Source organism: Triticum urartu, chromosome 7A, assembly GCF_056163025.1.
Source record: "Triticum urartu cultivar PI428250 chromosome 7A, HENAU_Tu73, whole genome shotgun sequence".
Taxonomy (NCBI): domain Eukaryota; kingdom Viridiplantae; phylum Streptophyta; class Magnoliopsida; order Poales; family Poaceae; genus Triticum; species Triticum urartu.
In genome coordinates, this window is record NC_141879.1 from 650,204,791 (window position 1) to 650,228,372 (window position 23,582).

General features: G+C 45.9%; 1 protein-coding gene across 1 annotated transcript; it reads left to right on the forward strand.

Moving 5' to 3' along the window:
* Nucleotides 1–11,630: 11,630 nt before the first annotated feature.
* LOC147961052 (tyrosine N-monooxygenase-like) lies at nucleotides 11,631–13,724 on the forward strand. The gene is made up of 2 exons (XM_087536261.1): nucleotides 11,631–12,605; nucleotides 12,993–13,724. Exons 1-2 carry the CDS (start codon nucleotides 11,631–11,633, stop codon nucleotides 13,626–13,628), a joined length of 1,611 nt encoding a protein of 536 aa, XP_087392387.1. The 3' UTR covers nucleotides 13,629–13,724.
* The last annotated feature ends 9,858 nt before the right edge of the window (nucleotides 13,725–23,582 follow it).

Sequence of the window (23,582 nt, forward strand, 5' to 3'; positions counted from 1 at the left end):
CGCCATAACCGAACCACCACGCCATTCGTCGCCGTCGATGCGGTTGCCGTCGAGCTCAACTGAGCTTGTAGATGTGCTCAGTGCACGCGTAGGGTTCTTAAGCGCTTAGCCCTGTCGCTCTGCTTCTAGCGCTGCTCCTCGCTGCCGCGACCCGTGGCCCGCTGCTCTACTTGTTGCTTCTACTACCGCTGCTGCTCCTTGCTGATGCCACCACTGCTGCCTGCTAGCGTCGTTGCTCGCCGCAATCCGTTCCTACCGGCTACACCACCCTGCCATGTCGCTTGCACACGCGTCTGCGCCGGAGGCCGCGTTCCCGCCCTCCTGTCCCGTCCGCAGCCACGCCCGGTTTGATTGGCGCACACCCAAAGCCCCCAGCGCCGCGAGCTGTCGCCCCCTGCGCCCCGCGGCAGCCTCGCCCATCGTCGTCGCAACGCATCGCCGTGCCTCGCCCTGCCGCCCCATCGCCGCGGCCGTCGCCCTCCCATGGCCCGCGCCCGCTTCGCCCCTCCACTGCTCCTGGCATGCCCCGTGATCAGCGGGTGACCCGCTGCTGTACGGCGCCCCCGCGAGCTCCCCCCGTCCCGCACCTACACGGCCACCCCCGTACCCGCTAGCCACCGGCCACCTCCCCTCCGCACCGCCGCGTTGTTTCGGCCGGCGCCCGCTGATGTCTACTACACAACCTTCTTCTTGTAGACGTTGTTGGGCCTCCAAGTGCAGAGGTTTGTAGGACAGTAGCAAATTTCCCTCAAGTGGATGACCTAAGGTTTATCAATCCCTAGGAGGCGTTGGATGAAGATGGTCTCTCTCAAGCAACCCTGCAACCAAATAACAAAGAGTCTCTTGTGTCCCCAACACACCCAATACAATGGTAAATTGTATAGGTGCACTAGTTCGGCAAAGATATGGTGATACACGTGGTATATGGATAGAGATAAAGGTTTTTGTAATCTGATATTATAAAAACAGCAAGGTAACTAATGATAAGAGTGAGCACAAACGGTATTGCAATTCGTTGAAACAAGGCCTAGGGTTCATACTTTTGCTAGTGCAAGTTCCCTCAACAATACTAACATAATTGGATCACATAACTATCCCTCAACATGCAACAAAGAGTCACTCCAAAGGCACTAATAGCGGAGAACGAACAAAGAGATTATGGTAGGCTACGAAACCACCTCAAAGTTATTCTTTCCAATCAATCCGTTGGGCTATTCCTATAAGTGTCACAAACAGTCCTAGAGTTCATACTAGAATAACACCTTAAGACACAAATCAACCAAAACCCCAATGTCACCTAGATACTCCAATGTCACCTCAAGTATCCGTGTGTATGATTATACGATATGCATCACACAATCTCAGATTCATCTATTCAACCAACACATATAACCTCAAAGAGTGCCCCAAAGTTCCTACCGGAGAATCACAACGAAAACGTGTGCCAACCCCTATGCATAGGTTCATGGGCGGAACCAGCAAGTTGATCACCAAAACATACATCAAGTGAATCACGTGGTATCCCATTGTCACCACAGATACGCACGGCAAGACATACATCAAGTGTTCTCAAATCTTTAAAGACTTAATCCGATAAGATAAATTCAAAGGGGAAACTCAATCCATTACAAGAGAGTAGAGGGGGAGAAACATAAGATCCAACTATAATAGCAAAGCTTGCGATACATCAAGATCGTATCATCTCAAGAACACAAGAGAGAGAGAGAGAGCGAGAGATCAAACACATAGCTACTGGTACATACCCTCAGCCCCGAGGTTGAACTACTCCCTCCTCGTCATGGAGAGCACCAGGATGATGAAGATGGCCACCGGAGAGGGATTGCCCCCTATGGCAGGGTGCCGGAATGGGTCTAGTTTGGCTTTCGGAGGCTACGGAGGCTTCTGGTGGCGGAACTCCCGATCTATTGTGCTCTCGGATGTTTTTAGGGTATATGGAGATATATAGGCGGAAGAAGTACATTAGGGGGGCCACGAGGGGCCCACGAGGGTGGAGGGCGCGCCAGGGGGGTGGACGCACCCCCCTACCACGTGGCCTCCTCAAAGCTTCCCTTACGTGCACTTCAAGTCTTCTGGGCTTCTTTCCTTCCAAAAATGGGTTCCGTGAAGTTTCAGGTCAATTGGACTCCGTTTGGTTTTCCTTTTCTTCGAAACCCTAAAACAAGGTAAAAATAGAAACTGGCACTTGGCTCTGGGTTAATAGGTTAGTCCCAAAAAATGATATAAAAGTGTATAATAAAGCCCATAAACATCCAAAACAGTAGATAATATAGCATGGAGCAATCAAAAATTATAGATACGTTGCAGACGTATCAGCATCCCCAAGCTTAATTCCTGCTCGTCCTCGAGTAGGTAAATGATAAAAACAAATTTTTTGATGCGGCGTGCTACTTCGCATAATTTCAATGTAATTCTTCTTAATTGTGGCATGAATATTCATATCCGAAAGATTCAAGATAAAAGTTCATATTGACATAAAAATAATAATACTTCAAGCATACTAACTAAGCAATTATGTCTTCTCAAAATAACATGGCCAAAGAAGGTTCATACCTACAAAATCATATAGTTTAGTCATGCTCCATTTTCGTCACACAAGAATGCTCTCATCATGCACAACCCCGATGACTAGCCAAGCAAATGTTTCATACTTTAGTAATCTCAAAACTATAAACTTTCACGCAATATATGAGCGCGAGCCATGGACATAGCACTATGGGTGGAATAGAATATAATGAGGGGGGTTGTGTGGAGAAGACAAAAAAAGGAGAAAGTCTCACATCAACGTGGCTAATCAATGGCTATGGAGATGCCCACCGATTGATGTTAATGCAAGGAGTAGGGATTGCCATGCAACGGATGCACTAGAGCTATAAATGTATGAAAGGTCAACAAAAGAAACTAGTGGGTGTGCATCCAACTTGCTTTCTCATGAAGACCTAGGGCACTTGAGGAGGCCCATCGTTGGAATATACAAGCCAAGCTCTATAATGAAAAATTCCCACTAGTATATGAAAGTGATAACATGAGAGACTCTCTACTATGAAGATCATGGTGCTACTTTGAAGCACAAGTGTGGTAAAGGATAGTAACATTGTCCCTTCTCTCTTTTTGTCTCATTTTTTTGCCTTTTCTCTTTTTTTCCTCACTTGGGACAATGCTCTAGAAAATGATGATCATCACACTTCTATTTATTTACAACTCAATGATTACAACTCAATACTAGAACAAAGATGACTCTATATGAATGCCTCCGGCGGTGTACCGGGATTGCGATGAATCAAGAGTGACATGTATGAAAAATTATGAACGGTGGCTTTGCCACAAATACGATGTCAACTACATGATCATGCAAAGCAATATGACAATGATGATGCGTGTCATAATAAACGAAACGGTGGAAAGTTGCATGGCAATATATCTCGGAATGGCTATGGAAATGCCATAATAGGTAGGTATGGTGGCTGTTTTGAGGAAGATATAAGGAGGTTTATGTGTGAAAGAGCATATCATATCACGGGGTTTGGATGCAATGGCGAAGTTTGCGCCAACTCTCAATGTGAGAAAGGGCAATGCACAGTACCGAAGAGGCTAGCAAGGATGGAAGGGTGAGAGTGCGTATAATCCATGGACTCAACATTAGTCATAAAGAACTCACATACTTATTGCAAAAATCTACAAGTCATAAAAAACCTCGGCACTACCCGCATGCTCCTAGGGGGATAGATTGGTAGGAAAAGACCATCGCTCGTCCCCGACCGCCACTCATAAGGAAGACAATCAAATAACACCTCATGTTTCAAATTTGTTGCATAACGCTTACCATACGTGCATGCTACGGGACTTGCAAACCTCAACACAAGTATTTCTCAATTTCACAACTATTCAACTAGCACGACTTTGATATTATTACCTCCATGTCTCAAAACAATCATCAAGCATCAAACTTCTCTTAGTATTCAAAACACTCATAAGAAAATTTTACTAATCTCGAATACCTAGCATATTAGGATTTTAAGAAAATTACCATGCCATTTAAGACTCTCAAAAATAATCTAAGTGAACCATGAGAGTTCATCTATTTCTACAAAATAAAACTACCACCGTGCTCTAAAAGATATAAGTGAAGCACTAGAGCATCGACAAACTACTCCGAAAGATATAAGTGAAGATCAATGAGTAGTTGAATAATTATGCAACTATGTGAAAACTCTCTAACATTTAAGAATTTCAGATATTGGTATTTTATAAAAACATCAAGAAAAATTAAAGAAAATAAAATGACGCTCCAAGCAAAACACATATCATGTGGTAAATAAAAATATAGCTCCAAGTAAAGTTACCGATAAACGAAGACGAAAGAGGGGATGCCTTCCAGGGCATCCCCAAGCTTAGGCTCTTGGTTGTCCTTGAATATTTCCATGGGGTGCCTTGGGCATCCCCAAGCTTAGGCTCTTGCCACTCCTTATTCCATAGTCCATCGAATCCTTACCCAAAACTTGAAAACTTCACAACACAAAGCTTAACAGAAAACTCGTAAGCTCCATTAGTATAAGAAAATAAATCACCACTTCAAGGTACTGTAATGAACTCATTCTTTATTTATATTGGTGTTAAACTTACTGTATTTCAACTTCTCTATGGTTTATAAACTATATTACTAGCCATAGATTCATCAAAATAAGTAAACAACACATGAAAAACAGAATCTGTCAAAAACAGAACAGTCTGTAGTAATCTGGATCGAACGTATACTTATGGAAGTCATAAAATTCTAAAATAAATTGCTGGACCTGAGGAATTTATCTATTAATCATCTACCAAAATAATTAACTAAATATCACTCTCCAAATAAAAATGGCAGCAATTCTCATGAGCGCTAAAGTTTCTGTTTTTTACAGCATGATCGCAAAGACTTCCCCCAAGTCTTCCCAAATGTTCTACTTGGCACAAACACTAATTAAAAGCATAAAACCACATCTAAACAGAGGCCAGGGGAATTATTTATTACTAAACAGGAGGCAAAAGCAAAGAACAAAAATAAAATTGGGTTGCCTCCCAACAAGCGCTATCGTTTAATGCCCCTTAGCTAGGCATGATGTTTTCAATGATGCTCACATAAAAGATAAGAACTGTAACGTAAAGAGAGCATCATGAAGAATATGACTAGCACATTTAAGTCTAACCCACTTCCTATGCATAGGGATTTTGTGAGAAAACAATTTGTGGGAACAAGAGTCATCTTGCATAGGAACGTAAAACAAGCATAGCTTCAAGATTTTCAACACATAGAGAGGAAACTTGATATTATTGCAATTCCTACAAGCATATGTTCCTCCTTCATAATAATTTTCAGTAGTATCATGAATGGATTCTACAATATAACCAGCACCTAAAGCATTCTTTTCATGATCTACAAGCATAGAAAATTTACTACTCTCCACATAAGCAAAATTCTTCTCATGAATAATAGTGGGGACAAACTCAACAAAATAATTATCATGTGAGGCATAATCCAATTGAAAACTAAAATCATGATGACAAGTTTCATGGATATCAGTATTCTTTATAGCATACAAGTCATCACAATAATCATCACAGATAGCCACTTTGTTCTCATAATCAATTGGAACCTCCTCCGGAATAGTGGATTCATCACAAAATAAAGTCATGACCTCTCCAAATCCACTTTCATCAATATAATCATCATAAATAGGAGGCATGCTTTCATCATAATAAATTTGCTCATCAAAACTTGGGGGACAAAAAAATATCATCTTCATCAAACATAGCTTCCCCAAGCTTGTGGCTTTGCATATCATTAGCACCATGGATATTCAAGGGATTCATACTAACAACATTGCAATCATGTTCATCATTCAAATATTTAGTGCCAAATATTCTAATGCATTCTTCTTCTAGAACTTGAGCACAATTATCGGAATCCTTATTTTCACGATAGATATTAAAAAGATGAAGCATATGAGGTAAATTCAATTCCATTTTTTATAGTTTTCTTTTAATAACTAAATTAGTGATAAAACAAGAAACTAAAAGACTCGATTGCAAGATCTAAAGATATACCTTCAGGCACTCACCTCCCCGGCAACGGCGCCAGAAAAGAGCTTGATGTCTACTACACAACCTTCTTCTTGTAGACGTTGTTGGGCCTCCAAGTCCAGAGGTTTGTAGGAAAGTAGCAAATTTCCCTCAGGTGGATGACCTAAGGTTTATCAATCCGTAGGAAGCGTAGGATGAAGATGGTCTCTCTCAAGCAACCCTGCAACCAAATAACAAAGAGTCTCTTGTGTCCCCAACACACCCAATATAATGGTAAATTGTATAGGTGCACTAGTTCGGCAAAGAGATGGTGATACAAGTGGTATATTGATAGTAGATAAAGGTTTTTGTAATCTGAAATTATAAAAACAGCAAGGTAACTAATGAAAAAGTGAGCACAAACGGTATTGCAATGCGTTGAAACAAAGCCTAGGGTTCATGCTTTCGCTAGTGCAAGTTCCCTCAGCAATACTAACATAATTAGATCACATAACTATCCCTCAACATGCAACAAAGAGTCACTCCAAAGTCACTAATAGTGGAGAACGAACAAAGAGATTATGGTAGGCTACGAAACCACCTTAAAGTTATTCTTTCCAATCAATCCGTTGGGCTATTCCTATAAGTGTCACAAACAGCCCTAGAGTTTGTACTAGAATAACACCTTAAGACACAAATCAACCAAAACCCTAATTTCACATAGATACTCCAATGTCACCTCAAGTATCTGTGGGTATGATTATACGATGTGCATCACATAATCCCAGATTCATCTATTCAACCAACACATATAACCTCAAAGAGTGCCCCAAAGTTCCTACCGGAGAATCACGACCAAAACATGTGCCAACCCCTATGCATAGGTTCATGGGCGGAACCCGCAAGTTGATCACCAAAACATACATCAAGTGAATCATGTGGTATCCCAGTGTCACCACAGATACGCACGGCAAGACATACATCAAGTGTTCTCAAATCTTTAAAGACTCAATCCGCTAAGACAACTTCAAAGGGGAAACTCAATCCATTACAAGAGAGTGGAGGGGGAGAAACATAAGATCCAACTATAATAGCAAAGCTCGTGATACATCAAGATCGTATCATCTCAAGAACACGAGAGAGAGAGAGAGAGATCAAACACATAGCTACTGGTACATACCCTCAGCCCCGAGGGAGAACTACTCCCTCCTCATCACGGAGAGCACCGGGATGATGAAGATGGCCACCGGAGAGGGATTCCCCCCTCTGGCAGGGTGCCGGAACGGGTCTAGATTGGCTTTCGGTGGCTACGGAGGCTTCTGGCGGCGGAACTCCCGATCTATTGTGCTCTCGGATGTTTTTAGGGTATATGGAGATATATAGGCAGAAGAAGTACGTCAGGGGGGCACGAGGGGCCCACGAGGGTGGAGGGCGCGTCCAGGGGGGTGGGCGCGCCCCCTTCCTCGTGGTCTCCTAGAAGCTTCCCTTACGTGCACTTCTAATCTTCTGGGCTTCTTTCCTTCCAAAAATGGGTTCCATGAAGTTCCGGGTCAATTAGACTTCGTTTGGTTTTCCTTTTCTTCGAAACCCTAAACAAGGTAAAAACAGAAACTGGCACTGGGCTCTGGGTTAATAGGTTAGTCCCAAAAATGATATAAAAGTGTATAATAAAGCCCATAAACATCCAAAACAGTAGATAATATAGCATGGAGCAATCAAAAATTATAGATACGTTGGAGACGTATCACCCGCACGGCCCCTGGCCACCGGCGCTAGCGCCCACCCCCTCCCCCGTCGCCTGGGCAGGCTACGGCCTCTGGCACGGGCGCCACACCTATGCGCCCTTTAGCCCACACCCGTTATTGGCCATGCGCCACTGACCTATGGCTCCCACGTCCCATCTACTAAAATAAAAAATGATTTACAAAAATAATAATAAATATAATTAATAAATTAGATTTAATTAAACTAATTAAAGTTAATTAGCCTAATAGCCTAATTAGAATAAATTAACTAGTTAGTTAACTAAACAGTCAATGACAGGGGGCCCCACCCCCTGTTGACTAGTCAAATGTTGACTGGTCAACTAAGACCCCCTGGCCCATCTGTCAGCCTCTGGTACACTTCCGTGTATGCAGAGCTGGGTACATGTAGAAATTTTTTATTTAATTTTGAATTAATAATAATTTTAGAATATTGTTTAGACTTTGAAAATTCATAGAAAATAAACCGTATCTTGGATGAAAATGTTTTCTACATGAAAGTTGCTCAGAACGACGAGATGAATCCGCATACGCTGTCCATTCATCCGCCACATGCCCATAGCATAGCGAACATCGAACATTTCCCCTTCGGTTCGTTTTTCCGAAAATGTCTAACTTTGGGAAAACTTTCTCAGATGTTTTTCCTCTTCACCGATATCGCGTAGTACTGCGTTAGAACACGCCTAGTGCTGCTTATTGTCATGTCATGCATCTATGTGCCTTATATTTACTTTTTCTTCCCCCTCTTCTCTCTGATAGACCCCGAGAAGAAGAAGAAGAAGAAGAAGAAGAAGAAGAAGAAGAAGAAGAAGAACTATGGAAGCTATTGTGAAGGCACGAAAGGAAGCAAACGAGGTGAGGATGATGACAAGGAGCCAAGAAGCGGCGGCCGAGGAGAGGAGGGTGGCTGCCGATGAGAGGAAGGTGGCATTGGAGGAGAGGATATTGGCAAGGGAGGAGCGATCGAGTTTATTGAAATGGGAGAAGCACTTGTTCTTCATGGACACATCTAAACTTGATGAAAGGCAAAAGGAGTACACCATTCTTTCCCCTGAAGAATCTTGGTCCAAAAAAGAGCCATGGCCATGGGAGGCATGGGAGCTACCAATGGGAGGCATAGGTGGCATGGGTGGCATGGGTGGCTTCGGAGCTACCATGGGAGGCATGAGAGCACCTACGGGAGGCATGGGTGGCTTCGGAGATACCATGGGAGGTATTGGTGGCTTCAAAGCTACCATGGGAGGCATGCGTTTTGGGTCTCTCATGGGAGGCATGGGAGCACCTCTGGGTGACATGGGTGGACGCATGTCTTCCAGTGTACCTCACATACCTTCGTATTATCCCGTTGGAGATCTTGCGAACACCATCTGATGTCCCGATAATGATGCGACGCTTGAAAATGAAGAGGAGGAGGAAGAATCATCTTCGGTTGAGGAGGAAGAATCGGAGGAAGAAGAGGACGATGATGAGTGATGTGGTATGATTGTTGATGTGCCATTTGTTTGTGCAAACTTTTATTTGTCTTGAACTTGGTTGGGTGATTTTGAACTATGCCGTGCAAGTGAACAATGCTATATATGTCTTTGTTTTGCACATTTATTTAATGTTTAAAACACCATCATATTGTCAAATGGACATGTGGAAATCATATTTGCAAGCGCCGGCTGCTCGCGCGCGCTGTAATTTTGCGCGCCTTCTGGAGCTGCTTGCGCGTGCCATATTTTACAGCGGCTGCTCGAGCTAGCGCCCTGCTTCATGCAAAAAATGCTATTTCAGCGTTGTAAAAAAGTTTTTGCGCGTCGTGCGGTTGCGCGCCAATTAGAGATGCTCTTAGAGTCATGTTTTTACGGCCCCTATGTGATGCCCTATTCTGCAAGAACTTGGTGTTGCGGTCGCCCCTCTCGCTGCTGCATCACTTCTTCCCTGTCATAGAGCTCATGCTGGCCTTCTTCAAGCCACACCGAACCGAAGTCAGTATGTACGTGCCTAGTTTTGCAAGCACATCTTTTAAGCAGCTATAGGAAGGTCCATTGTTCCCTGCGTCGTGCATGCATGTCCCATGCACCCATGCATGATGTAGCAGCGGTGTCCTATACAACGCGTAGGTCGCCCGCTAGCAACATAGCACCACCCCCCCCCCCCCACCCCCGCCGGGCTCCTCGTTATTTTGCCATCGGTTTTTGGAAGGTTCTAGAACCTTCCCGAACCGGTTTTTTTATGTTTTCTATACTAGTTTTTCATTTTTCTTTTCTTTTCTTATTTATTTTCTTTTTTCTTTTTACCTTTTTTAATTTATCTTTTTCTTTTTATTTTCTCTTTTCTTACGCTACACTTTTTGACTATTTTGGCATTTTGTATTTTTGAATTCATTAACACCTTTATTTCATTGAATTCTAAAAATGTTCAACCATGTAAAAAATGTTCACCGAATTGAATTTTTTGTTCATTAGATTTAAAATATGTTCATAAAAATTCAGAATTTGTTCATCGAACTAAAAAATGTTCATTAGATTCTTTTTCTGTTCATTGTTTTCAAAAAATGTTCATCACATTCAAAATTTGTTCACCGAATTACAAATTTGTTCATCAAATTCAAATTGTGTTCATAATTTTTTCAAAAAATGTTCTTGAATACAAGTTTTGTTCATCAAATTAAAAAAAAGTTCATAGAATGCCAATTTTTTTATCGATGTTCAAAATATGTTCATGAAATTCAAAAAATATCCATTCCTTTGAAACCACGAACATTTTTTGAATTCAAGAAATATTTTGGAATTTGGTGAACATTTTTTAATTCTGTCAGCATTTATCATTTCGCCAACATTTTTTTCAAATCATGAACAATTTTCGAATTTACAAACATTTCACAAGTTGTAACTTTATTGAAATCCCGAATTGGTCTTACAATGGAAAATAATTTAAAAAAAGGAAAAAAAAAGATGCTTCTGCTTTCCCTGCACACACATGGGCCAGCCCATGAGGCAGCGCGGGGAGCACGGAGTACGCACTCCGTCGTTCGCTGGCGCGTACAGCGCTAAATAGGAGGTCTCGATAGCATCTCATTGAATCCCGGATGCATGGTCCGACCATCTCTTCAAACCGGAAGCTGCCCATATGGTCAATCATCCTGGCATGTGAAATACTTTTGGAAAGACAATTATGGCTAGTTTTGGATAAGTACTCTCGAAAATCTACAAATAGGAGATGTTTTGTTCTATTTGATTATGTTTGGATAGGCAATCATTATTATTAATATCATCCTTCATATCTAGATAAACTGAGACAATCTATAAATAGAATATTTTTTCTTCTGTTTTGATTACGTTTGGATAGACAATTATTACTATTAGTATCAGCCTTCGTATCTAGATAAATATAAGGCAATCTATAAATAGAAGCTTTTTTTGTTTTGACTATGTTTGGATAGACAATTTATTATTATTAGTATCAGCCTTCATATCTAAATAAATCTAAGACAATCTACAAATAGATGATTTTTCATTCTGTATACAGTTATTATTATTAGTATCAGCATAAATACATTTGAAATGCCATGTGATAAATGATCCACACATAAGGAATGAATATTTTCCATGGAATATATCTAGACATGTTTTAGTGTTAGATACGTAGATACCTTCGTATCTAATAAATCTGAGCCAGTTTTTTGGGACCGAGGTAACATATAAAGAGGGGTCTCGCCCTCATGGGCAGAGCAGCACAGAGATCAAAGTTGGCTTCCCTACGCACCGATAACAAGGGAAGCTACCTCGCAAGCCTGTGTACACTCAGCAAGCAGCAGTGTCCATAATGCTGGCTTGGTGCTGCTTTGTTGTGTCCCAGCTGCTCATCATAATAACGCTCATATACCTTGTCATGACCAAGAGCAAGGTCTGCGGTGGCACGTGCTCATCGGCGATGGTGCTGCTTCCACTTCCGTCGGGGCCATGGCCGTGGCCACTGGTGGGTAGCCTGCCCGAGATGGTGCTCAACAAGCCGGCGTTCCGTTGGATCCATCGCGTGATGAAGGATATGGGCACCGACATCGCCTGCTTCCGCCTCGGCGGCGTCCACGTCATCCCAATCACATGTCCCAAGATCGCAAGGGAGGTGCTCAAGAAGCAGGACAAAAACTTCTCGTTCCGCCCACTCACCTTCGCCTCCGGCACCATCAGCAGCGGGTACAAGGACGCCGTGCTCTCGCCGTTCGGCGACCAGTGGATGAAGATGCGCAAGGTGCTCACCTCTGAGATCATCTGCCCCTCCCGTCACAAGTGGCTCCACGACAAGCGCGCCGACGAAGCTGACAACTTGACGCGCTACGTCTACAACCTCACCGCCGGGGGGTCGTTATCTTCAACATCGGGACTAGCCAACGTCAATGTCAGGCACGTCGCGCGGCATTACTGCGGCAACGTTATCCGTCGGCTTGTCTTCGGCCAACGGTCCTTCGGGGAGCCTCAGCTGGACGGCGGGCCGGGGCCGATGGAGGTGGAGCACATGGACGCTTCCTTCGCCCTCCTAGGGTTCACCTTCGCGTTTTGCATCAGCGACTACCTCCCGTTTCTACTTGGCCTAGATCTCGACGGCCACGAGAAAATTATAAAGGAGGCCAACACAAAAGTGGATAGACTGCACGACGTGGTCATCGAAGAGCGTTGGAGGCAGTGGAACAGCGGCGAGAGGCAGGACGGGGTCCAGGACTTCCTTGACGTTCTCATCACGCTTGCCGACGGTGACGGCAAGACGTTGCTCGGCATCGATGAGGTCAAAGCACAGTCCAAGGTAAGCAAAATATTAATTAATGAGAAACTTTAAGACGGTTCATGGGCCTAGAATGAATTTTGTGACCAATTGCCTCATAGTCCTAAAAGGTACTAATACGTCATCCATGAGAAAAGGTAATAACTAACAAGATTACATACTAGATCTTATAGCTCATACTATTAAATACTAGATCTTATATTGTATTTTGCAGGTGTTAGAAAAGGGAACAATAGAATAAGAAATTATGAATTAATAGTTTAAACATAGCATTATTGTAATTTTCTACCATTTTGATGTGATTTCAACTTAAACTGTATTTAAAATTCCAATTATTCAATGTAATCTCTCTTTATGCAAAGGTATAAATTGTAACAACTTACATTTATCTCCATGGAATGCATGCAGGGCATAATATTAGCGGCCATAGATAACCCGTCAAACGCAGTGGAGTGGGCGCGGCCGGAGATGGTGAACAACCCAAAATTGCTGGCCAAGGCAGTGGAGGAGATGGACCGGGTGGTTGGTCGCGAGCGACTGGTGCAAGAGTCAGACATCATGCAGCTCAACTATCTCAAGGCGTGCATACGTGAGGCATTTCGCCTCCACCCAATCGCTCCCTTCAACTTGCCGCATGTCGCGATTGCCGACACCATTGTTGCGGGCTACCGCGTGCCCAATGGTAGCAACGTCATCCTCAGCCGGCTGGCCCTGGGCCGGAACCCCACCGTCTGGGATGAACCGCTCCACTTCAAGCCAGAGCGCCATATGGGAGACAACATCAATGTAGTGCTTACCGAGAGCGAATTGCGGTTCATCTCCTTCAGCACCGGACGGCGAGGATGCATCGCGGCCTCACTAGGAACAACCATGAGTGTCATGCTCTTTGGCAGGCTCCTGCAAGGCTTCACCTGGACCAAACCGGCTGGGGTGTCGGCCATCAATCTCAGCGAGTCCAAGCACAACCTCTTCATAGAGAAGCCGCTAGTGCTACATGTTGAGCCACGTCTTCCAGTGCACCTCTACCCTCTCATGCACTTTTGAGAAAATAACGAGCTATGAATCACCAATATGGCAAGTATGCTAGCTATTTTTTTATGAATCTATACTTACTAATAAAGGAAGGAGATATTCTTTTTTCCGTCCCGCTTTGTTTCGTTCCACTTCGATTGATTTTTCACGTATGCTAGCTATTTTGGTTTTGTCTGTTTCACGTACAAGCGAGCCGGCTTCTTTCATGCGCCACTGGATTGTCCTATGCTTGTCCAAAGCATTGGAACAGCACGTGCTAGCCAAACAACCACCCATCTAATATTAATTTTGGACAAATAGAGATGAAATGTATACAAGATGATGCTCTTTTTATCACCAACGAAGGATGAAAGTAGGTCGGCGCATATAGGGCAACTCCGTTTGAGTTGTTTCTTCCGGCCCAAGTCCCAGGCGGTACAGCATAGCAGCCTATAATAGTCTTTCTATTTTATAATCTTCAATTAAATAGTACCACATAGTTTTCTTACTTTTAATTCTACAAGTTTATATATGCTAGCAAATTGCCATGGGAATCAATAAGCAGCCTCAAAACATTAAAAAAAACTCAGAGAGTGAGGTATGCAATGAGGACGCATATTTCGAGGGTGATCAGATCTGAGTATGGGCCAATGAAAGCAATACAGACACGAAAAGATATGTGATTATGGGCCAATGGAACTAGTGAAAACCTAACTAAATATCTGAGATTATAGGCCAATGAAAGAAATGAAGTGCCAATTAAAGATTCAAGACTATTATGGGCCAATGGAAGAAATAAAGACGTGATTAAACTTGCAAGCTCATGCCGATGTGTATGGTGCATAATTAAAGGAGTCGTGGGCTAAATCATTATAATTTACACCAAAGGCGAGAAGCAGATGGGTGGGGTAGACCAAGGAGGCATTTAAGGACGAGGAGGAACTCACAATTTCCACACTTCACGCATACGACCAGCTCGTCACCACACTCACGAAACATGAAATCATTGGTGATGACACGCCGAGGTGTCCACCAAAGCTCGTGCTAGCAGGGAGCTACCTCTCTCGCTAGGGACTTTTTACTTCTTGCAATTAATTTTGATGATAAAAGACTAATGTTTGTCCCCCGTTGCAACACACAGGCATATGTGCTAATAAATCAAAAGGAAAAAAGAAAACTACAAAAAAATCAAAGATAAAAACCTCAAGGAAAAAAACCCAACAGAAAGCCCAAGAAATACTGGAATGGAATCAAACCTTGGAAGAAAAAACCAGAACATCAGCACAACAGAAGTTGAACCAAACACAACGAAAGCAACAGAATAAATAGGGAGCAACTAGTTGACGAGGGCTCCTTCAGGAGCCTCGCAATGATCAGCGCCACTTGGCGTGCTCTCAGCCGCCCCGCCACGTGTCGCACTCTGGGTGCTTCCTTCGTAATTTGTTTTTTTCGCACGCGTTTTCGGCTTTTTGAATGGTTTTTTCTGGGTTTTTCGACTTTTTAGTTTTCCATAGCTTTTAGGCCACAAAAAATTACGCGAAAAAACATGTTTTTTTCTTCCCCAGGAGGCATAGTTTTGCTTCCGCGAGAGGCATAGTTGTGCTTTCGCGAGAGGCACGGTCGTGCCTCTCGAAAACGAAAAAAAGGCGTATTCTGTTTCTTTTCCTTCCGCGAGAGACACGGTTGTGATTTTTCGAGAGGCACGACCGTGCCTCTTTTGAAAAGGACAAAACGCGTTTTTCTTGTTTTTTTCCTTTCGTGAGAGGCGCGGTTTTGCTTTCGTGAGAGGCACTGTTGTGATTCTGCGAGAGGCACGACCATGCCTCTTTAGGAAAGGGAAAAACCCATGCTCCTGGTTCGGATTTTTCGTCCAGCTTTTTCGTGAAAAAAAGTTCGTTAAAACCTATAAACGTGTATCTAGTTTTGAAGATCTCGACGCAAGGAATCCAACAGTGAAAACGGTTCGAGATTTGGATGCACGATTTAAGAGATAAAATGTTTTGAATAAATGGATCTACGAAAAAAGAGAAAACTCACATGTTGTGACAAATGGCACGTGCCATTTGTCACAACCTGAGAAGGTGAGGTGGTCTTTGCGATGAGTACTCCTCAATTAGTGATATCGAAATAAAAAGTCCCGTTGAAAACAGCCAGATGAACAGTTTTACCTCTTAGTTTTACTTTCTTATGTGTTTTCTCTTCGATGTACTCCCTCCGTTCCTAAATATATGTTTTTATAGAAATTTCACTATGGACTACATAGTGAGCAAAATGAATGAATCTACACTCTAAAATATGTTTATATACATCAGTATGTAGTTTGTAGTGGAATCTCTAAAAAGACTTATGTTTAGGGAAAGGAGGAAGTACATAGCTTTCCAGGTTGGGTTTTAACTCTATATTCTCCTGGCTCTGTCAGCTTTATCTTGATGAATGCAAAGTATCCCGGAAAAAACCCTGCCCAGAAGTTTGACTCATGAAGAAAAAGTCCCTGCAGTTTCCCCTACAAAACGCAGAATTCTGGGCAGGGCTTTTACTTTACTTGCTCTGTCTTTTAATTGTAGCTTTTATCTTATCTCTATTACTACATCTATTCCAAAATAATTTCAGTTGTGGATTTGTCCTAAGTCAAACTTCTTTAAGTTTGACCATAACTATAGAAAAATATATTAACATCCAGATCTGGGAACCACTTGGGATCAGACTACTAATCCCTAGCTTTTCGTCAGACCGGTGGATAGCCATTGGATGAAACACTGCTGGACGTTGGATGCATCCCTTAAACAACGCCCCCTTTCCTTGACAGTTTCTAAAACCATTTCCTATATACACGTAGTTTCCATAATATGAGGTCCCTATAATCACGTATGATAACTACCTTGGCAGTTTCCAAAAAAATAGTCCTTTACTCACGCTGCTTCCATATATGCAGTTTCTATAATCACGTGTGTTTCTGTAAACAAACAATGCTTCCTTCCATTTGATACCTGATTGCATGATGTGATAAACATGCTTCCCACAGTACAAGCCAGGCTTCATAATTCTTTAAGTCATATTTTTTCAAGTAGTATCATAATTCGTCTTGTGCTATGAAGCAGGTGTGGATGTACTTTGAAACATAATTTTATGGTAGTTGAAGCATCAAAATTTAGTACCAAAACATTGCTATGATAGTGTAAAGAACGAAGCATGCAAGTGTCATTCAAAACGTATTTTATTTATGTGAGAAGCATGTCACATGTAATAGTGAGAATTTATGTGCTAGTGAGCCATTGGAAGCACAGTCAGATGGATGTGGAAGCAGGAGAAAAGTAGTACAAAACCAGTATCTGATGTTCAAAGAAGGGAGCACATATGAAGACATTTGGAAGCTTATTGTACATAAGTTGGAAGCATGGCACATATGATACCGAAGCACATGTATTATGGTACTAAAAACAATGGAAGCACATACAGGGTCACTAGAAAACTTAATATTCATATCCGTGAAGCATTGCCTATATTACAAGAATCACAACATTCACACTAAGGCAAGGGGACAGTCAGTTCGAGGCATCAGAGACGAAGCCGCTGGATCATAGTCATCATGCTGCGCCCTGCCGCCATTGACCACATAGGCAAGGGAGCACTTCGGTGAGAGCACTTTGGGGAGATCAGAGATGTAATCTGTCGTCATGATCAAAGGAGTGGTGGTTAGCACGATGGAAAGGAACCATAGGTGGTCGTCATCAGGGTAGCATGTTGAGGTAGTGTCGTGGCCGAGCAAGGTCGCCGAGACCTCGCACCATGCTTCATTATCCTGGATAAACTGAAAACATATGAAGTCAAGTACATTAGGAAGTACAGACAAAATATGGGAGTATTCTATGGAAGCAAACGTTGTAGACCAGAGAAACAAATTCAGTATAGTATGGGTGCATGCCATATTACAATGGTGAAATCAAAGACAATAAATCTGACTTTTGTTTGTAAGAAGCCGGAAATGTGGAGGCAATACATTGGAACTGAAGAAATATATGACGTGTAATTGAGATGCCCATGAGTAGGATGCGCCGAAATGTGCAATGTTAATAGGATTTTTCTTCCTTCGAAGCACTACAGTTGAAACAAAAGTAAACTAAGATTCCCCAGGAGATGGATGTTCCAACAACCTACAAACTAAATTCACAAAATAAAATATAGAATTGTAGAAGCAAACTATCTAGACAATAGAAGCATGTATAGTACTAGTTGGAAGCTCCATACGTAGGAAGCATGATAAGATCGATATCTCAACCTAACTCATTGTAAGTGGAAGCATATGGATTTGAACACAGAAATTAAGATAGCCGCCACATAGCTACGCAAGTTCGTGTGATCCAGAAACAAAATATACCTAAACTGGTGGATGCTTTACTAATTAAATACAGTATTAACAGAACAAATTCACACCCAATAGCTGTCAAAAACACGACGCACATTGAACATTTCTACCCTTGATTCGAAGGAGAGGCGTCAAAAAGGGGGGGAAAGACCTTTGGCACTGCTAGTTCTTGGGCCGACGGACGCTCTCCGGGCAGCCTGGTGAATCACGAACGCCGCGGTGGTCCTGACAGGCACGGACACCTATCGTCGGGGATGGCGCATCAGCGAGGTCGACCGGGGCCGCATCAAAAATTGGCGGCATTGGAGTGGGTCGAATCTGGGCAACGAGGTAGGCGGTGAGCACACCCGTGCGGTGGACTTGAAGCGCGGGGAAACGGATCTGAGAAACACTGGTGGTGCGAACAGGTGCGACATCCTTCTCGGTGGAGGGAGAGCTTTGCGGCGAGCTGGGACGGCGAGCTCTGGGATTGGATCGCCCATGACAGGAGAATCAACGACGAGGGAGTGGTCTGACAAAACTTTCCTATCAGACTTTTGATAAGAAGTGTTTCCCAACATCAAATTAATCACATGAGATTCTTTATGAGTACTATGTGTATTTACTGTTGAGTGCCCGCCTCAAGTATAAGTCGTGCTTTCTAAAGCTTAATGTATCCACTTCTTATGAGGGCGTCTTGTTGAAGTTCGATTCAACAGTGCGTCTTTGACTTGGGAGAATCCATATCAAACAAATAGCTCGTCGGTGTTAGTTTGATTAATTGGCGAGACAGTGACGATGCATTAGATTGGAGAACTATGCATATAGGCCTATTGATGTAGTAAATGCACTGGTGCATGGCAGGGACACGAGCAACTGAACTAATGTTAGACATTAGCACTAGAAGCATATTGATTTGAGGATTAGAACTAGAGACCTTTTACAGTACATCAAATATCCTGGGCCCTTTATTTTCATCAGTTCAACGGATGATACATATCCTTACTGTTAGAAGGAAGAGAGATGATGGAATTGTTCATTGTATTGCTTGAGCCTCATGGGCATATATATAGGAGTACATGATCTACTTGGAGTACAAGGCAAGCCAGAATATTTCCTAGTCTAATCTATGTTTCCTAATACAATCAAGTTACTCAACATCCCCCCGCAATCACAACGGTAGCGACGCAGACGGTGAGACTGGAGAAGAATCCGAAGGCAAGCTGACGGACCCCCCCCCCCCCCCCCCCCCACAGTCATAACGGTCGACGCATCGCGGAGTCGTGGCTGGAGTGGAAACCAACGAGGTTGCTCAAGCAGGCGGTAGCCCTTTGTGCCGTTTGTCGATGTAGCCGAGAGCGTAGGTGGTGGAGCCGTGGTCGAGGTAGCCGTGCGAAGAATGCCGTGGTCGATGTTGAGTCGGGGTGGCCGGTGTCGAGGAAGTCGCTGTGGAGCCGCGGGCGCAAGGGGGCGCCGAGTTAGCATGGGTGCAGTGGTGTCAAAGTAGTGATGCGCCGGGAAGAAGATGTGGTTGACGACGCGTCGCGACGGGTTTGCCAAGTCCGGGGACACATCATGGACGAAGGCACGCACCGGTGTTGCCAGCACAGGGCATGCGTAGACGGACGAAGACGAAATTGACGAAGCGCCAACCAGGCTTGCCAGGCCCGGGGACACGTCGTGGATGAAGGCACGCATCGGTGGTGCCAGCATCGGGCATGTGTAGACGAGGGACCTGCACGAGCTGTACGCCATGTCGGAGAAGTCGGAGGGGCCAGCAGAGAAGAACTCGACGACGATTGCGGCGTCAATCGACGCGGGGCCGATGTCAACAACGATGGTCGGAGTAGACGAAGTGGTCGGGGTCGATGACGGCGACGCTGGCGACAGGCTGGTGCTGTACGAAGACGATCGGGGTGGACGGGCGGCGACGGCAGCTATGGAGGTAGCCGCGGCAGCGGCTAAAGAAGGGCGACGGCTAGGTTAGAAGAGCGGCGGCGGCTAGGTTAGAAGTGCGGCGGCGGTGGTTGAAGTAGGCGAAGAACTCTGACAGCGTGACGAAGACCGGCGCGGACGGTGGCGTTCCCGCGCCAAGGAAGATGGCGCGGCGCATACCATGGGAGGTCGACGCACGGTGACGGCGGAGCTGACCGCGGGCCGCGACGCTACTGCCCGAAGGGGCTACGCAGCGGCGGCAGGCGGTTCGGGGCGATGGCGGGGACCGCGCGCCGCGACGCTGCGGCTCGAAGGGGCAACGCAACGGCGGTGCACGAGTCGGTGCAGCCACGGGGACGGCCTCGGGGCGGCGGTGGGGACCACGTATCGCGGCACTACGGCCCGAAGGGGCGATGCAGCGGCGACGCACGAGTCGATGCAGCCGCGAGGAGAACCACGGGGCGGCGGCGCTGCAGCCCGACAGGGCGACGCAGCGGCACCCCGATGCTCCATTGGTGGAGAGGCGCGCGGAACTCGGGGACGATCTTCACGGGACCTGCAGAGGCGCGCATGGCGGACGGGCTAGGTCGGTTGCGCGGCGTAGATGAGGCGGATCGCGGCGGCAAGCAGGTGATCAAGTTGATCGCGCGCGAGGTCGGGGACGCCGCTCGGTGGAGGCGTGGTGGCGGCGGAGTCCGAGATGAAGGCGGCGACGACGGACGCTGTGGGACGTCGCGGATGAGCTTGTCAGCAACGACACCCGGGCTGCCAAAGCAGCGCCCGCGACCCGACACCGAGGCCCGAGCGAACAACGGAGCAGCGGCAGCCGACGAGTCTGACATAGCCGTCCTGAGCAGCCGAGAACGAGGCCGGCGAGGTAGGCCGCCGGGCTGCTGTGCAGACGCAGCGGAGGCGGGTGACGTGGTTCGATGGGCGGGTCGACGCGTGAGCGACGGCTATGATTGGCCGTCGCATAGCACGAGGCCGCCGGGTCGGGCGATGCAGGTGTCCCGGTCGGAGCAGGGCGGTGACGGCCGGCGCAGGGCAACGGGAGGACCGACGCGTGGACGGCGGCTGGCCCGGAAGGGCCGCCTCGGCGCGCGTGGCCGCCGGGTCGTAGGAGAGGCCGGCTGGTCGCGTCGGGGTTAGAGTAGAGGCGCACGGGGGTCGACGGCGGCGGCGGGCGACGCAAACCGATTAAGATTAGATGGAAAACCAAAAAGAAAAACGCCGATCAAAACGACCGGCGAGAGAGCGAAAAAACCGGGGCAAGGGCTCGGGAAAAATGCTCTCTAGGACAGCCGGCCAACACGGCCGGCGGACGAACCCTAGGTACGGGCGGCACGGCCACCGGCGACGGTCATGGAGGCCGACCGCCCCGGGGGCGGCGCGCTGGTGCGGAAGCGGCGGCGGCTAGGTTTTAGGATCAACTTGCGATAGATACCATGTTTCAAGGAAGAGAGGGACTATTCATTGTATTGCTTGAGCCTCGTGGGCATATATATATATAGGAGTATATGATCTATTTGGAGTACAAGGCAAGCCAGAATATTTTCTAGTCTAACATATGTTTCCTAATACAATCACGTTACTCAACACGTACTACTACTACCACATAAACTCAGTAATTTATTTAGTTTTTAACAGGAGCAACACACAAGGGCATTATTGAGATTTCTCCCTCCCCTGTACTCGCACAACTACGACGACACTCTCCCGTAGGGCCGTAGCAACAGAGATGAAGCGCACTCGCGGCCGTGGCCTGCAAGAGTTAGCAGCAATGCGGCTCCGAGCCTCCATCACGAATCAGTGGCTGCCGATGAGAAACCAATTAATGATACGTACAATTTTGCGAAAATGCCAAACGGAGACCGAGCTTCATGGAGGTCTTTATTTGCAAACTTCAAAATTCATTTTTTTTAGTTTCAAAAAATTCTGAAAATAAATACACATATACGTAGATACATAATGTACATGTGTGCAAATTAAAATGTGAACTACACAAAAAAGACAAATCTAGAGCTTTTTAGCATAGGTACGGTTCATCTTCAATGTCCATGATTTTACTTTTTTTTTGTGCACCTCACAATTCAAGATATTTCATCCTGAATTTTTTTACACATACACTGTACGTCATTGCATACACGTGTATTTTTTTAGAATTTTTTGAAACTGAAATTTATGAATTTCGAATTTTTTAAAATAAAGGGCTCCATGGAGCTCTGTCTCCAAAATGCCCTACTCACTGTACAGGGCTCTCATGGTACTGTCGCTGGCCTTTTCTCACAGAAATCATTACCGTGGAAGAGTGGCTACTATAGGAGGTCAATGACCACCTTATTGTCTTTTGGTGTCTTTGTGGCCAAGAGCAGAAACCCATGGGTGGGTAGCGCGCGACTCGTTTCCCACGAGGAATACAAAGTACGCCAAAATTTGCCGCATAACATCGAGCCGTACGTTGGCCTGGACGATGGCTCGTCCACGAACTCAGGTCGCCACAGTTCCATCTGCCACGATTCATCACTTGAGATTGAGTTTGAGGATACTGAGCTATTTGCTGAGGCCATCAATGAGTCAGATACAGATATGCACGAGGGAGATGATAGTTCTGCGGCCAAGGAGGCGCCTGGGGCTGCTTCTGGACGTGAGATGGCTAACGGTTCGGGGCCTGTCGTTCAGACACCCGAGGATGGGACAGTACCTTCCCCCTCAGTGCCGATGAATGCGCTGAGATTTGGGTCGTTCGAGCCAGCTTCTGCTCCTCCCAGGCTTTGGTGTGACCGGGTAGAGACCGATGACGTGCTGGAGCGGTCGCTCCCTCCACCGGATTTTATGTTGCTGAGGACCCAGTGCTAGAGGAACCGGAGGTGTCGGTCTCTCTGACGACCTCGACCGATGGAAGGGGGAGGAGTCTCGGTAGGTGGCCCCTCGCTCTCCCCTTCTGACCGCGGTCTCTCAGACGGGGGTGGTTGATCTTAGGGGAGGGGGCCATAGGCAGCTGGCCGTGGCTCCTTCTTCTCCCTTGGCGGTCTCTGTAGCCGCACAGCCCGTGGAGCAGGCCAAGATGGGTGGGGAGTCCGGGCAGGCGGCCCGTGTATTCCTCTCTCTCGGGGCGTCCGAGCCCCAAGGCAGTGCGTTGACGGGGCTTTTGAGTCTGTCTACGGCCGGGTGTGGGGGTGGCGGTCCGGGGCAGGCGGCCTCGGCCCCCTCATCTCCGGCGCCGGCAGGAGGAGCGCTTGGGCAGGCGGCCCCCGCGTCCCCCTCTCCAGGATCTCCGGCGGTCCAGGACCGCGATATGTGGCACACGTCTGTGGGGACTGGGAGTCCACCGCCGACTAATCTGGTAACTCTGGCTGACCCTTTGTGGTATGCGGCGAGAGGTTTTACTCGGGAGGACGTGGTTGCTTTTGGTGGGATCCCAAACCCAGTCTCTGAGGGACGACAGATGAGCAGTCGTATCCAGGAGAACCCGGACGTTGATGATATGCAGCAGAGGTGCGCCATGCGGGCGACCAAGCTTCGTGTAGCGCCCCGAGACCGATGTGCTAGGTGTCCTCCAGTTATTCGCTGTTATTGCCTTGTCATTGCTTGCGTGTCATGCATTGCATATCATGTCATCATGCGCATTTCATTTGCATACGTGTTCGTCTCATGCATCCGAGCATTTTCCCCGTTGTCCGATTTGCATTCTGGCGCTCCTATCTCCTCCG